Source organism: Drosophila arizonae, chromosome 5 (assembly GCF_054131065.1).
Source record: "Drosophila arizonae isolate 15081-1271.41 chromosome 5, UAZ_ARI_1.0, whole genome shotgun sequence".
Classification (NCBI taxonomy): domain Eukaryota; kingdom Metazoa; phylum Arthropoda; class Insecta; order Diptera; family Drosophilidae; genus Drosophila; species Drosophila arizonae.
Window position 1 is genome coordinate 20,836,827 of NC_142925.1, and position 15,847 is coordinate 20,852,673.

General features: G+C 43.5%; 2 protein-coding genes and 1 long non-coding RNA gene across 6 annotated transcripts; all 3 read left to right on the forward strand.

The window, feature by feature from the left end:
• The first annotated feature begins 4 nt into the window (after nucleotides 1-4).
• ix (mediator complex subunit intersex) lies at nucleotides 5-929 on the forward strand. The gene has a single exon (XM_018012697.2). It carries the CDS (start codon nucleotides 160-162, stop codon nucleotides 787-789), a length of 630 nt encoding a protein of 209 aa, XP_017868186.1. The 5' UTR covers nucleotides 5-159; the 3' UTR covers nucleotides 790-929.
• Nucleotides 930-1,095: 166 nt separating this feature from the next.
• Nucleotides 1,096-9,092, forward strand: tea (telomere ends associated). Of its 4 annotated transcripts, XM_089471706.1 has the most exons (13): nucleotides 1,096-1,328; nucleotides 1,386-1,697; nucleotides 1,757-2,065; nucleotides 2,522-2,983; nucleotides 3,045-3,788; nucleotides 3,850-3,921; nucleotides 3,977-4,033; nucleotides 4,104-5,651; nucleotides 5,704-6,454; nucleotides 6,521-7,055; nucleotides 7,114-7,254; nucleotides 7,327-8,207; nucleotides 8,854-9,092. In XM_089471706.1, exons 1-13 carry the CDS (start codon nucleotides 1,234-1,236, stop codon nucleotides 8,860-8,862), a joined length of 5,916 nt encoding a protein of 1,971 aa, XP_089327832.1. In that variant the 5' UTR covers nucleotides 1,096-1,233; the 3' UTR covers nucleotides 8,863-9,092. The 4 variants fall into 4 exon arrangements, with proteins under 4 accessions (XP_089327832.1, XP_017868190.1, XP_089327831.1 ...); XM_018012701.2 differs by lacking the exon at nucleotides 8,854-9,092 and having other exon boundaries at nucleotides 7,327-8,832; XM_089471705.1 differs by lacking the exon at nucleotides 8,854-9,092 and having other exon boundaries at nucleotides 5,728-6,454; nucleotides 7,327-8,832.
• Nucleotides 9,093-14,896: 5,804 nt separating this feature from the next.
• On the forward strand, nucleotides 14,897-15,558 carry LOC149268758 (uncharacterized). Its single transcript, XR_016270413.1, has 3 exons — nucleotides 14,897-15,015; nucleotides 15,138-15,246; nucleotides 15,305-15,558. It is a non-coding gene; the product is annotated as an uncharacterized LOC149268758 (long non-coding RNA).
• The last annotated feature ends 289 nt before the right edge of the window (nucleotides 15,559-15,847 follow it).

The window sequence follows — 15,847 nt, forward strand, 5'->3', positions numbered from 1 at the left end:
TGCTAAAATTATGTGGAGGTGTGACCAAACACGAAAAATACCAAGCCGATATTACAGTCTTAGTAGTCGATAACTTAGTTCAGAGATAAATTCGTGCTGAGTCGAATTTGTTGTGAAAATCGTGCACTTTTTTGACTTTCTTTATAGTAAATATACAAAATGAATCCCAATATGAATATGATGCAAATGTCTGGACCTCCCATGATGCAAGTCTCGCCCATGATGCAGTCATCGCCGCAGCCAATGATGCCCACCGGGCCGCCCGGCCCAGTGCCAATGCAGCAGCAGCAGCAACATCAACAACAACAACAGCAGCAGCAACAACAACAGCAACAGCAACAACAGCAGCAACAAGCCGAAAAGCTAGACAACATATCGAGAGTGAAGAGTCTGCTGGGGCCACTGCGAGAGTCAATGTTCCTAACCATTCGTTCCAGTGCTTTCACGCTGCAGCAAAACAATTTGGCGGACAATCTCAAGCGGGACACAGGCGGTCATGGTCATGTGCCCCGCTTTGACAAGCACCTGGAGGACTTTTACGCGTGCTGCGATCAAATGGAACTACATCTCAAAACGGCCATCCAGTGCATGCAGCAGCTGACCTCATCCCAGCATTATTTGCCCGGAGCTGTGACGGCCATGCGAATGGACAACTTTATGCAGGACAATCCGGCTGGGCCCATTCCATATCCCACTTATCTAAACACGGTGCGTGTTCACGTGCAGTCGGCCAAGGATATCCACGACACACTGATCAGCGCGGCTCAAAATATATCTCAGGCCGATTGATAATTAGAGTACGATTATGTTTTGATTATAACTGAATTAGTTTTAGGGTTGATAGCTGGGAGGGACTACATTATATATACAATAAGTCAGTGTATTATTTATTATACATTGCATTAGGCAAATAAAATAATCCGATATAAGCATATGATTTTTAATTATATTGAAAAGAAAAAACCCGTTTTTAGAGATTTCGTATATAATTCGTTTATAAATGTTATTTTCATTGTGCAAAGCGCCATCTATGTCTTATGTCAATTAAAATGGACATGTCTAGACAGGCACACAGTGTCGATTTTTGTATTTTTTTTTAACAAACTTGGTCACACCGTAGCAACACTGCAGATTGCTCCTAGGAAACAAGCGCGAATTTTTATTTGCGTCTTTTAAAACTTGACATTAACACATCAAATGCACACTTTTCAATAGCCCAAACCAAAAATAATAATGACTAGTACACGCAAAAAGAAAAAGGTGAAATGTGACCCCAGGGCGTCCGAGCAGATGCGCAAGTGGTTAACAGATAAAAAGAAAAATGACAGGTAAATAATACACGAATGAGAAGCTATTTAAGCTATTAATATATGGTTGTTTTGCAGCACTCCGCCAGTTCCATTTAGTGTATTTAGCAAAGTAGTGGAAAACCTGCCGGACATAGCATTTCAAATTCAGTGCAATGAGCCCGGCGCTGCAAACAAATCCTTGGATGAGTGCGCGCTCTGGTATTACAATACCTTCTACAGTGAACCCACGATAAGAACGAAATATGAATACAAGCTGAGATCCTGTCCGCTGCGCGTCAAGCAGAAGTTGCTGCAGGGCAGCACGGCTGGTTCGTCCGATGAGTTCTCGGAATCAAACGACATTGGCCGAGCCTCAACCGAGGATGGCTATGAGGTCACAGTAAATAGGTGAGTGGAAGAGTCGATCAGTAAATATATCACATATAACATATATTTCCCATGCACAGAGCCGGCCGATTCCTGTTTCCCGTTTCGTTAGCCACGTTTGAGCGTTACATCCATAAGACCGAATTACTCAATATGCTTGTGCGCAAGGAGACCAAGAGTAAGACGAAGCGAGCTGAGCTCTTGCTCGACAAGGATGTGTGCCGTAAGCTATTGCGCAAATACTATAATTCATTCTACATCAATTCGAGTCGGCGCCACATGGAAATATGTAAATTCGAGACGGCGCCCGCAGCTCTAAGGCAGCAGCTGCTTAAAATGGGCGTGCCCTTGGACGAGCTGGCCGTAAAGACGATGCAGATGAAATCACAGTACGTTTTTCTCGTTTAGTTGACATGTGGAATGAGAATGCTTAACTAGTCTCATAGGATGCACAGATTTAGCCGAACAACGAACTGAGTCGCTCTAGCCAGACTTGATTGTTTGTCCGTCCGTCCGTCTGAATGACTATAAACTCTAGGTACTTGAGATTTTAAAAATATATTTCATATATTTGCTTGTACTGTGCAAGCTTATAATATTTTCCTCATTACGTCCTAGAACTCTGTTATATAAACATTATATATTTTAAATTGGAAAAAATGGCAGCACGAAAACCCAGATATTCGATGTAGGTTCATATTATTTTTAACAAAAATTAAAAAAATCCGAAATTAAAAATTAAATTCTGAACAATAAATTGTTTACATAGGGTATCTTCTAGCCGGCCACTGCCGTCTATCTAACCCATTCCCAAATGTAAACCTAACGAACATTTTTTGTTGCAGGAAATCGCGCTTGCCTACATCACCAAACTTTAAGGCCAAGGTAGGAAGAAGTCCACAGGGCAAACCTCCCGTTCCAAGGACTCCCTACAACCTCTCAATTGTGAGCTTCAATGAGTTTGAGAAATACATTATCAATATATACGACATTGTGTGGCGGCTGAAGCTGAACGATCCTGACTACTCCTACAAGGGCTTCGAGGACTGCGCCTATGAGTATTACTTTGCCTTCTATCTGACTCCCGAGATACGCGAGAAATATCCTTATGTCCTGGCGCCCTGCACAACTGCAATGAAAAATCGAATACTCTCCGTGCCCAGTCCAGAGGATAGAAAGACGTTGCTGCAAATGAAAACTAAAGGACGGCGAGTGTCTACATCGCAACCAATTGAACAGGATACTGAAGTCCCTCAGCCGACATCACCAGCTGAATTAGATGAAGAGGTTGCAGGGGCAAGCGCAGAGTAAGTGCTGAAATATCTATTGTAATTTATAATAATAATAATAATAATGGTGTATATTCAGGCATGAGTCGCCTCCTGGCGCCGTAGAGGAGCATCTACCGGACGTCGTGCCATCTGGAGAGGAGCATCTGCAAGAGGTCTTCCCAACCAGGCAGGAGCAGCAGCAAGAGATCTTGCCACCAGCCAAACTTGTAGGAGACAAATGGTCGGAGATTGTGCCACCGGTTAGCTTCAAGTTGTTCAAGCGCTACATCCGAAATCTGGACGACATTGTCCAACAGATGCTGTATTCTGGGGAGTACAACGGCAGAACTGCAGATGAATGTGCGCTGGAATACTACAATAGATTCTATTGGGATCCAGAAATACGTAAACAGTTCAAATACCAGGTGAAACCCTGCCCGGGCAGAGTACGTGAGAAGTTGCTATCGCTGCCAGGCGAGGTTGATCTGTTGGCTGACATCCCAGCAATCGATAAGGGCAATGCATTGCTTGCTGCCGAACGTAAATTGGTAACAGTTGACGACATCACCTACGAGTTCCAGATTAGCTTCGAGACATTCGTTAAATATATCAATTACGAGGAACTGGGTAAACAGCTCGCCCTCACATATGAAATGGAAAAGGGACTGGCTAACGAATGTCCCTCCAATGAGCAGTTGTTGAAACACTTCTACTATTTATTTTATACCGATCCGAGAGTGCGAGAACAATTCAAATACAATTTTGATGCCGCTCCACTTGAGCTGAGGAAACAACTAATGCAGCTGGCCGAGCCTGTGCAGAGGAGGGAGGTGGAGAAATCGTAAGTTTGTAAATCTTAATTGACTTTCTTAAGCGAATCTCTAATGGCAATTCCGTTGCAGGCCATTGAATGAGCTATGCGAAGCCATGGAAGCTGAGGATACACCAGAGCACGATATAAACACAAATACTGGGTAATTTATAATAAATATATAACAAATTATATTTTTTAATTATCTCAAATTTCAGTTGCACAGAAATTAGTACCGCTGATTGCGAGCTGGACGTCGTAGAGGATCTGGGCAGGTATGAAGAAACTAAATCTTGTTCGTTCATTAATATTCTATATATACAATTATTACTCCTGCTTTTGCAGTTGTGGCCGTTTCAAGTTTCCTGTTTCGTTCGACACTTTTATGCGCTGCATCAACCACCAGGAGCTGCTGAGGCCATTGCTCCTGCGCTTGACACAGGACGAGGAGGAGCTGGCAGCTATGACAAGTCCGATGCATCCGCAGTGCCATAAGATATTGAAACGATATTATCGTTCGTTTTATGTACGTCCGAGCACACGCGACTTATACGAATACCGATTTGCCAATGTAAGTGCTGGGCTATTGGAGAAGCTATTGGAATATGCAGAGCCTCTGGATGAGATGGCCAAGCAGCAGATGGCACAGGCCGCAGATGAGTATGCCTCGGAGAACAAGAAGAAGAAGCAGGAGCAACTCGAAGAAATAGCTAAAACGTTGCCCGTTACATTCAAATTGTTTAAGCGAAACATTCGGAATCTGGAGGAGATTGTAAAATGCATGATTAGCGATGGGCAGCACAAAGACATGTCAGAGGATGAATGCGCATTCGAATACTATATAGAGTTCTATACAAAACCAGAAGTTCGGGGAAAATATGCATACGAGCTCAAACCATGTCCGAGTAAACTTCGAGAGAAATTTCTGCAGCTGAACGCTGCTAGCTCGGCAACTGAGATGGAGCACTCTGGTGCAGTAGAAGCCGCCGAATCAAAACAGCTCGACTTGCAAGAAGCCGAGTCAAAAAACTCTGAGCAGGGGGAACATATTGGAACACCTGCAGCACCTGGAATCACCCAAATAGACTGCAATGTGAATGAGCGCAATAAAAATAAGAATGTCTCGGTGCAAGATGATAAAACTTTGGTGTATCTAGAGGGCAAAACTTATGAATTTCCAGTCTCGCTGCAAACCTTCAAGCGCTGCATCAACTATGACACAGTAAGAATTGAGCTGGCGAATTCGTTTTCGAAGGATAAGCAAAAAGTTGAGAAAATTCTCCGCGAGGAGCGTTACGATCTGATATTGCTGCGCCGCTTCTATCACTCGTTCTACATCGATCCGCGTGTCCGCAAATTGTGCAACTATAACTTCAATGCCGCACCTGCTGAGCTGCAAGAGAAACTGCTGGGATTCGCGGTGCAGTGCAGCCCAAAGCCGACAGAGGCCGAGGACACAAGTGGATCTCCCGTTGGCGAGTCACAAGCGGAGCAGATGTTATTGCCACGCATTGAGTTACAAGTGGACCAGGTGAAGGAGGCACTGCCACAGCCGCAGTCGAGTCCTGCGATTACATTTCCTGTCTCCTTCAATATATTCTCCAAAACGTTGAACCTGGACGAGGTTGTGCGGCAAATGCAGCAGGAGCCGCAGTATGCCAAAGCAACGGCTCACGATTGTATGCTCGCCTACTACGAGGCATTCTATCGCACCCCGGAAATTCGCGAGAAATACAAATGCACCTTTAAGCCTTGTCCGTCACTGCTAAAAGCCAAATTGCTGCAGCTGCCTTTGAAGTCTCTAGCGTCCGAGTCCAGTGCGGCATCAGGGAACCGTGAGAGCACCCAAGGCTCGGCTGCTGTGTATGCAGCTAGGAGAGCGAAGCTTCACAGGTGAGTTCTTCATTGCAAAATCTTTAAACCAGCTAATCTCCAACATTTGCAGTATGACTAAATTGAATATGGTTAGGTACGCGCCCTACAATTTGAAGGTCTACATAGACAAGCGAGCAGCGAGGTGCCCCAGGAAGTGCGATCTGTTGTCGGAACACTTTGCCGGCAAGCAAACAGACGAACAGAGGCAAAATATAGAGATTGTATGGAGAAGCCTGGAGACCTATGAGAAGGCAGCCGCTGCTGTGAGGAGCGCTGCAGCAGTACGAGAGGCGACTGCAGCCAAAGAGACTTTTGAGTCGGAGTCGAGCACAACAACAACAATAATAATAAATAAAACGAAAACCGTTACGGCAACAACAACAACAACAACAATTGCAGAGACAGCTGAGACCATAAGAACAACAAAAATAGTTTCAAATGCAAATGCAGCAACAGAGATTGGCGGGTCAGCTGCAACAGCAGCTGCTGCAGAGTCAACAACCACTGCCACCAGTGAGGCAACAAATACTGATATCTTTACCAAAGTTGTAATGGACCTCACCAAAGCCGTTACTGAGAAGCCCGAGGATAATGCATCATCATCCACTACAACATCGAGTGGAATTGCGCTGCAGAAGGCAAAAGCCTCGGTTGCAGTGAACAAAGCAGCGCCACAAGCTTCAACAGCAGCTTCCAAGGTAGCTGAAGAAATGGCTGAAGATCTGCATCTGCAATCGATCAACCCGGCACTATCTAAAGAAGTCATGGTACCTACCAGTGCACTGGAGGCAGTCGAGGAGTTCTTTACCCCCGTCGAGAAGGTAGATAAAACGGGACTTAGTGTAGGCTAGTGAGAGCTAACCACAATTTCAAATTCCATATTCCAGGTGCACAACATGAAATACCTGCTCTGCACAAGCCGCGGCCTCAAGAACACCATCTGGCGCATACTCTCCCATCTGACTTATACGGAGTTTAAGCTATATACGAGCATATATGGAGCAGCCTCGTTATATGAGGATGACATCATTTTGTCCTTGTGCTATTACTTTGTGCTGTCCAGGGGCAATTGGCCCACTAATTTCTACGTGAAGCTGCGATTGCTGCCGCAGCTGTTGCAGAAGAAAGGCGTTAAGTTGAACTCCCTTGACTTGGGCCAATTGTCACCCAAGATGCTGCACCGGGAGGACCTAATCCACTTCACAAACTTCGATGAGATTGTTCAGCGCAGTTTCCATGCACGCACCGGCCATGAAATCGCTAATTTGCAGGACCTGTTCAGTGAGGCGAAGAAGTTTTATGCCATGTGCTGGTCCCAGGATCGCTGGCTGCACCAAGTGCCACAGATAACAGAGGAGCTGGCCCACTCCATTAACTGGACGGATAATATGCCAATGGAGGAAACAACTCCACCTGCCACATGTAAGTGGTGAATGTCTCGAAGCGTAGTTTATGAGATTTTAAATGCATCTCGTTTTAGTGCCGCTCTGCATGGCGCAGAGCTCATCCCCCGTTCAGGTCATATCATCGCAAAGCTCAGAGGAGCGACAAGAAGAGATCAATTCAACTCCGTCTGATCAAACGGGTGCAACTGTACCTGAGACGCCTGAGGAGGCTATAGGTAAGTCGGAATTGAATGATGCGATTGCGACTAAGGCGTGCATTAAGCTAGTAAATATTTATCCCATTTCAGAAGCATCGCAATCATCCACTTGTCCACCCACACAACTTGATGTGTCTCCAAGTCCACCTTGCTTTGTGGACATGCAAAATGTGCAGCCCGCCTCCCAGGCAATGGAAATAGAGACCCAAAACGATCCACTCAATCAAAGTAATCTAGTCCCTGCGGAGAAGAGTGAAGTTCAAGTCAAGACTGAGCCTATCAAGTTCCTCAACATGATGCGCTTCTCGCTGCATAGCGACAATTCGAGCGATACCTTCAATTGCGAACTTATCGCCTCCGAGGATCAAGTCATCAATTTGGACACTGATGAGGAGAAGCGTTCAGAAGAATTGGCTTGCCTTGAGATAAGCAATTCGATCGTTGACAATGTGCTGCCGTCATCCTGTCCGAACACCTCAGATTCATATCAAAATTTACTGGCAGAGGTGCATCGGTTGGACGATGAACTGAATCCGCCTCTTACAGCAGAGAGCCAACTGCCTGCTCCACAGCCTGAAGAAACAGTTAAAGATACAAATGCCCAGCAAGCCGAGGAACCCGCTCCAGCTCTGCCAGTACAGTCCGTGCCCGCCAAGAAACAGACACAAGTCCAGATTAGGAAAAAAACACGTTGCATTATGCCCGACAACGTGCCGCAGCTAAGACACGAATTTCGCCCCTTGCCAGTGGCCGCTATGGTCCGCATCGAGCCGGATGGCTTAATGCTCCATGTAAATAAGGATGGGGAAGCGGAGGAAGAGCAGCAACTGGTAACCTCCAGTCAAGTGCAACAGGTGCCGCTTCAATCCGAGCCGCAAAGCGTCTCGCAGGCGCTTGCCACCGACAATACACTGATGGAGTCGTCGCAGCTGCAAAATCTGCTGGATGCACCATACATCAATCAGCGCAAGGTAAATGTAGAAGAGATTAGTGATAGCAATAAGAATAATAGTGCTGCGTTGATGGAGAAGAAACGCATAAACGTTGTGTTTAGATCCTTGGAACGGTACATGGCCTTCAGTTCGCTCACTAAGGCCCAAATAAGCAGGTATCACATCAACAGCCTGTCCGTGGGCAGCCCATATCAGCAGGCATTGATCTCCGTCAATGGGCGCCTCTGCAATGTCACCGGTCCGCTGCTGCAGATCCTGTTCTCGCGGTGCACGGCCAGCTTGCGGGCCGATCTGGAGCATCTGCTGCGTGATATGGACGAATTCTGCTATAACTGCCGCAAGCCATTGCGCGCGGACTCCACGGAAGATTTGCGTACGCGCGTCCTATACATGTTTATGCGTGTGGCGCCGCCCTTTGTCCGTTTCCGCCTGGAGTTCGAGAACGAGACACGCGAATGGGCCGCCTGCAGCGCCATCTGTGAGCAAGAAAAGGAAAAAATAAAGCCAAAAAGTGATGTGCAGACTGTGATACGCCCAGAGATACTAGAACGTATGAAGCAATTAAAATTTTTGTTACTGCACCCTTATCATTAGTTGGTTTTTTTTTAATAAATTATATTTTTGGATCTTATTGTCTTATAAATGTTTGCTTCTTTCTTTTCAGAGGCGGTGAGATTATTGTGAGCTTGGCTGCCTTTTAAAGTTAAGTATTTAGATGGCGTGCAGCATTTTGCGGCAGAGAGTCGTATTAAAAATTCAACTCGACTTTTTCCCATAATTTAAAATAACACAAAAAAAAAATGTCAAAAAATAGTCATACACTGTTTTTAAATTATATATATATATATTTATTGTTGAACAAATTCCAAATCTCATCACAACAGAAAAAATTGTTTTACTTAAAAAAAATATAAGAGCCGTTGCAAGCTTCTTGTAATTTATTTTAGTAGTTGAAATTCAACAAAGTGCGCCGAGCTTGGTGCAAAATTTAAAATGTCTGGCAGCTCTGTTTGTTAAGTGACTAAGAAAAATACTAAGGTATTTTTTAATTTGCAAAAAATAGCCAGACAACGTTGCAAGCCGAAGGCTTTTGCAGAGTTGTATTTGCCAATTCTAAGCTTGCGCATATAAAGCGCGAAATTTGAATGATTTCCCTATTTAACTTAAATTAAATTTAAAACTAAATAAAAAATAATTTTACTAAGAATAAAAGTTAAAATTAGCAATTTAAATTGAAAAAAAAAAAAAAAAAAATTAAATGCAAATGAAAATATTTGTACATGTCACTTCACAGTAATAAATTCAACTCCTTTTGCATAATTTCCATTGATGTCCTCATCAGTTGAACAAATATGCACGTAAATAGAACTCATTTTGATGAATGTATTTTCCCTAAACCCTATCAACGCTGCTATCTGGCACAACCCTTTCCTTCGCGCACACACACACATACGCTCACACATTTCAGACAGGATAACAACAGGAGCAATAAAATAACAAACGAAAGAAGAACAATTTAATTAGCGATGACATGTTGCCATTTAATTTTCTTGTAAAAAGTGTAATTAAAAATGTTGCGCTTCGCAGCTGGAGTGGCACTGTCGAGGGCTAAGCGGAGTCTCTGTGGCATCCGTAAACAAACACACACACACACACACACACATAGAGGCGATCATATATCGGCTGGTCGGTGATAAATCATATTGCGGCTGCCTCTGGTGCATATTAGGCTCTAAACGACGAGATAATCTATGGTCTGACCGTCTACAAAATGTTGCAAGTGGCAATAAATTTGGAAAATACAAAACATGCTGACAATTTTCCACATAAAGGTGTGTGCGGGGTGGTTGTTCAAGTGCCCATGTGTGTATTCATGTGTGCGTGTGTGTGTGTTTGTGTGAGACCTCGAGGACATAGTCGCCGTCACGTCAACACTTTCAACTCTTTTTTTTATTGTTGTTGTTATTGTTGTTGTAACTAACTATAAGCTGTTTTTTGTTGTTGTTCTTTATTTTCATTCGTATCCTTTCGGCAATAAAAATTCCGCTTGCTATTTATCTTGATTGTCCCTTCGCTCAAGTCTAAGTCCTTCGCAGGACGTATAGGACACGGGGTCGCAGGGTCACAATTGTGGCATACATTGTATAACCGAGTCAGAGCCAGAGCGTGCGAGGGAGAGAGAGAGAGAGAGAGAGAGGGAGAGAGAGAGCGAGTCAGCGAGTGCTTCAGCCATTGGCATGGCCCGTGGTCTGTCGCGTCGCTAGAAATTTTTTGCTTAATGAAATGTACATAAAACTAAACGAAATTAAGTTTCTGACGTGCTCGTGCCAAGAGTCCAAGCCACGGCCCGAGGCCCCTCCATAACCCTTGCCGACTCGCACTCGCGTTTGCTGCGTGTTTATTACCAAGAACGGGGCATAAAATGCAAAACGCGTTCACTCAGCTCATAGCCCTATCAAATGGCACAAAATGGCCGACGCCGTGTTGCCGCCCAGTCGCAAACCCTTTTCCAAGAACTTCGCTCGAGTCCGAGAAGTGGTCGCTGATTTCCTTTAAGCACAGGCATGGAGATTAAAGTGCTATAGGCAGGCAGCAGGCAGCAGGCAGCTGCCAGCTGGCAAACTGGCCTGGTGGGTAGGGGCGAAGCTCATAAAGTCGAAATTAAATAATTTGTCTTCTTAATTTTCAAATAAATTCTTCATCATCCAAATAAAGGAAACCCCAAGCAGCAAAAACAATTGTGCGCAGCCCATCCAAAAAAAAAAAAAAAAAAAAACACACTCAGCCAACCAGAAGCGTGGCGAAACAACGACAACAACAAAACAGTCCAACCACCCAAGCCACCCCCACTCTCTTTCTCTCTCTCCCCCCCCCTCTCCCTCCCCCCACCAGCTAGAAATCAGGCAAGTGCACACTCGCAGCCAAAGTTGTTGCCGCGCAGGGACGTTTTATTAAATTCGACCTACGCCATGCCATGAATATGCGCGCACTGCCACTGCCACTGCCTGATGTCCTTACGCCCTGATGTCCTCATCCTCAGCCGCATTCGCATCCGCAGCCGTATCTTGCGCCCTCGCGACAGTTTTCGTATTGTATTTTTTAATATGTTTGTCTGTCTGTCCGACTGTCTGTCGCCAGGCACAAATAATCGTGTACACCATTAATCCTTATTTCACGGCATTGTTCTCATTTCCCTTGCCCAAGTTCAGCTCCTGCTCCTGCTGCTGCTCCTGCTCCTGCTGCTGCTCCTCCTCCTGCTCTTGCTCTCCTGCCCTTCATGCCGCACAAGTGGCATGTAAGCGATTATCGCCCAGATAAATGTATGAAGCAGAAAAACAATAAATGTAAAAATAAATAAAAGGGTGTCAATGACTTTTGATAATAGAAATGATAGTCCAAAATACTGGCACAATACGCACGCTCCTACACTGTGCGAAATTGCGCTGGCAGTTTTTAAAGATGGCTTAATTGAAGTAATTAAATGCAAATTGCACGGATGTAAATATATGTGTAAATATTTTTATGGGGTTATTTAGATGGGGTGTAACTACAGGTTCGATCTAGAATCCATTTGTCTGTCTTCAAATTAGCGATGATTTTTGATTAGACTTAATAAAGAATAATCATATATAAGATGTTATGAAGGAAGGAGGGAGTAAAGCAAGGAATTAAGGAAAGGAACACTTCTGATTAGAGATGATTGAAATTTTAGCTCCTAGTTGAGCACTTCAGAGTAGAACTTTCGAGACAGTCACATAAATTTGGTATATTTCTAAAATGCTATTATATTACGTCTAAAATGCTTTACCATACTCGAAATTCATTTTATTTTAAATTAAAAAACTAATGCAAAAATTCAATATAATAAATATAGTGCAATTTAATAGATTGGTTAAAATAGAAAATAAATTCTGCATTACAATTGTAATACATATTAGGACACATGAGAAAAATATTTTTAGTTTAATGTGAATAAATAAATAAAAAATATTTAAATAAAACAGAAATAGTCGGTGTTTTTTTTTTTTTCTACAAAAACAATTTATAGTCTTTATTCGCATTTTTTTAGGGAGAATTCATACATAGGATTCCGCTTACCTAGAAACTTTATGGGATGTGTCACGCCTCATTCTTCCTGTACCATTAATTAAGATCGATTAATTTGTGTTTATTTCGTTGTATTTATAGCTCAACATAAACTTAACTCTATATTTACAAAACTAAAATTCGTCTGTGCTCTTAATATTTTCAAGTATTCCAAGTGAATTGCTAAAACTTCTCCTGTTCTCTCAGTGTAGATGAAATCTTGTGGCAGGAAACCAATAAAGTCCAACGACAGCTTTTAGCAATCACAAAACGATTTGGAGGACACGCACAGCCAGCGGATAGACCAGCCAGTGAAGCAAGCAAGCAGGCAAACAAGGAACAACCCCTCGGCTGGCTCGTCCTTTGCTGGCAGTCGTCAATGTCTTGCTGCTTGGTCCTGGCCAGGACTGGGCCCGTCCTCTTCAATAGTTGCGCACGCTTTACGCTTGGCCTAATTGCCGGATCAGCAGCCAGCATCAAGATGCTGAGGCGAAATTTCGAGTTGCTGCTGCTGCTGCTGATGATGATGATGATAATGTTGACAATGATGATGATGCTGCTGCTGATAATGATGATGATTCTGGTCCTGCTCGGAATGTTGGACTTTTCGACATATACAAATTTTTCGGGGGCGCTGCGCAAAATGAAAAATGACAACATTGCCAGGGTCGAGTGACGACCGCACGCATTTCCCAAAGGCTGGGCAAAAGTGGAGGCGGAGGCCGGAGCGGGAGGCCCTGGGAGTGGCAGTGGCATGACTTTGACTGTGTCCTGTGTGCGTGATCCTTTCTGCATCCTTTTGATGATGCTGCTGAGGGTGCGAAACGTTTGAATGCGAAATTAAATGATAAAAGATAGCAAGGACATACGCACACAAAGCGTATGCTTCGTCCAAAAAGGGAGCGCACAGAATGGGAAATATCAACCCCTCAGCCCTCACCCCGCAGATTTCGCCCTTGGCCCTTTTACCGCCCCTCATTTACGCGCCGTCAACGCTGAAGGTCGAGCACCTGTTTTATTAAAAAGCAAATAAGCGAATTGTGCGCTCCATGAACGACGGCAGGACACCGCAGACAGCAGCGACAGACAGCCGAGGGGTATGGTTAATGTTAATGGCCGGGCGGAAGGGCGGGCGGGCGGCTGAGTGGCAGGGCGGCTGGGCGCTTGGTAGTGTCGGCCAGCTGGGCAGGGTGCGGCACATCTCGTATATATTAAGGCTCATGGACTCATGACTGTCAAGTGGTTGGCGTAGCATAATAATTGTGCATATTTGGCTTTTTAATAAAATCTAATCGTCATGGCATCAGCAGAGAGCAGGGAGTGGAACCGTGGGCAGCAGTGGGTGTGCCGCCTTGGCTGGCGATGGAAATGGGTTTGGGTATTCAATTCATAGAGTGTGTTAGTGCGTGTGTGTATGTGTGTGTATGTGTGGGCAATGAAATTTTAATTAAATTTGCCAAACACTTTCAGGTCGGAGATATATATATGTGAGTATGCGTGTGTGTGTGTGTATGATGTGCATTTGCTGACCCCAACTACGAGTCCTAGAAGCCAATGGCTGTGCAATGCACATGGCTCATTCCCGGAGCTAATAACGCATATCAACCGCAAACGGCTCAATGAGCAGGCACAAGCCAATTGGCTGCGACGGGTTTATGCCCCAACGAGCCCCAATGGCACGAAAACCAACTGCAACTGCAATTGCAACTGCAGCAGAAGAGGCAGCAGGGGCAGCAGAGGCAGCAGGGGCAGCAGAGGAAAACATTGACTGGCTTTGGCTTCTGCGAATCGAACATGTAAGGAGCTGGAGCTGGAGCTGGAGCTGGAGTTGGAGTTGGAGCTGCGTGGAGACAAAAAGCAACCCAAGCAAATGCCGAACATGAAATTTTTCGAAATTAATTTCTGTTTCTCTTATCGCGCTGGCTGCCCGGCCACATTGGGAAAGGACGTCCAGTTCAGTCCCGTCCCGTCCCGTCCAGTCCAGTCGGAGTTCGCAACGACCGGATACTGCGCTAAACGTGATGATGCATTTAAGATTCTTCCGATTGGTCATTATTGCCTGGCATTTAGTGCTGCCTCTACTGACGGCGTTTTTGATTGATCTACTCATTGACGTTCCCAGTTCCCAGTTCCCAGTTCCCAGCTCCCATCTACAAGCTACCGGCAGATGACAGCAAATCATCATAAGGCAATGACAGTTGGAGAGGGGAGAGCAGGGGGCAGAAAGGCCCGATGACAGCCGACGATAAGCAAAAACAATGCCCGACCATCGATGGTGTTGGCCAAATGGAAGATGATTCAAGGTTTCCATCAGGCGAAAGAATTCAATGGCTGCTCAATAGAGCAAATTATAAATTCATTTCTATATTTGCTGTGCAGCATTTTCTAATTATACGAATACAAATATATATATATGTGTATATATAGAAGTGGTAGCATACGAAAGTGGGTTAAGTATGTCAATTGACAGATGAGTGTAGAGTACTTAAGTGAAATTGAAATGACAAGATTTAGAAAGAGAAAAACCAAGCTAGAATACAAGCTTGATTCGTATGCGGATTTTTATTCATTCATCATACAATTATAAAGCCAAGCATGAATTGAAATTAGTATGAATTTGCTATAGACCCAGTATACAGAGAATGTATATTTATTATTTTTTTACTCTCAATATGCTAATACCTAAAATATTATTTCATTTGTATTTCAATTTAGTTTTCTTTTTGATTTGTAAGCTCTTGTAAGTACTATATAAACTACAGCTAATATATAAGTTGAGAATTTCTAATGAGATAGATCAACGCATCATACATCAAGAATATTTAAGACTGTATTTGAAAAAATTTTAAAACTTGTTTTTAGTAGAAAGAGGTGGATAAAACTGGCAGATAATATCAATAGGAATGCAGACGAAGATGAAAGACGAAAGCAAAGTTAGAAAATTTATGGGCGAGGTTTGCTCATATATTGTGTATTAGAGCTTACAGATTTTAGATAATTTTCGATTGACAAATCTAGTTTATTTTCAGATTACTTATACAGGATCAAAATACCGCAAAGTCATATTCAAAGAGCTTGCGACTAGGCTCTTGATCGTCTAAAGGCCATTTACAAGGCAGATTTTGGTCGTGCCAAGAAAAAGACAAAATTAATAGAGAATTTTTGATTTTTGATTAATTTCGTAAAGACGGAAGTAAATAAAAATCAGCTTGCAGTCCGAATTTATATTTCTAATCAAAATTGCAATAATATATATTTCATTATTATATACGTATATTACATATTGGACATTTAAAAATAAAAAAAAATATTAATAATGTAATAATAATAATACAATAACTTTTTAATAACTGCACAAAAAAATAAAAAAAATTGCTTTTTTTTTTTTTTTAGTTTTTAATATTTATTTTGTTGCTATTTTCTTTTATTAACTCATCTTCATGCCTGACTGCAGCAGCGTTTGACTTTCACTTGAATACCCACGCTACGCCCACGCACCACGCCCACGTGGATCGAACTATGAGCCATTCGTATTAGTTGCCCCTGTCACACGGTCATCCTCATCGCCGTCG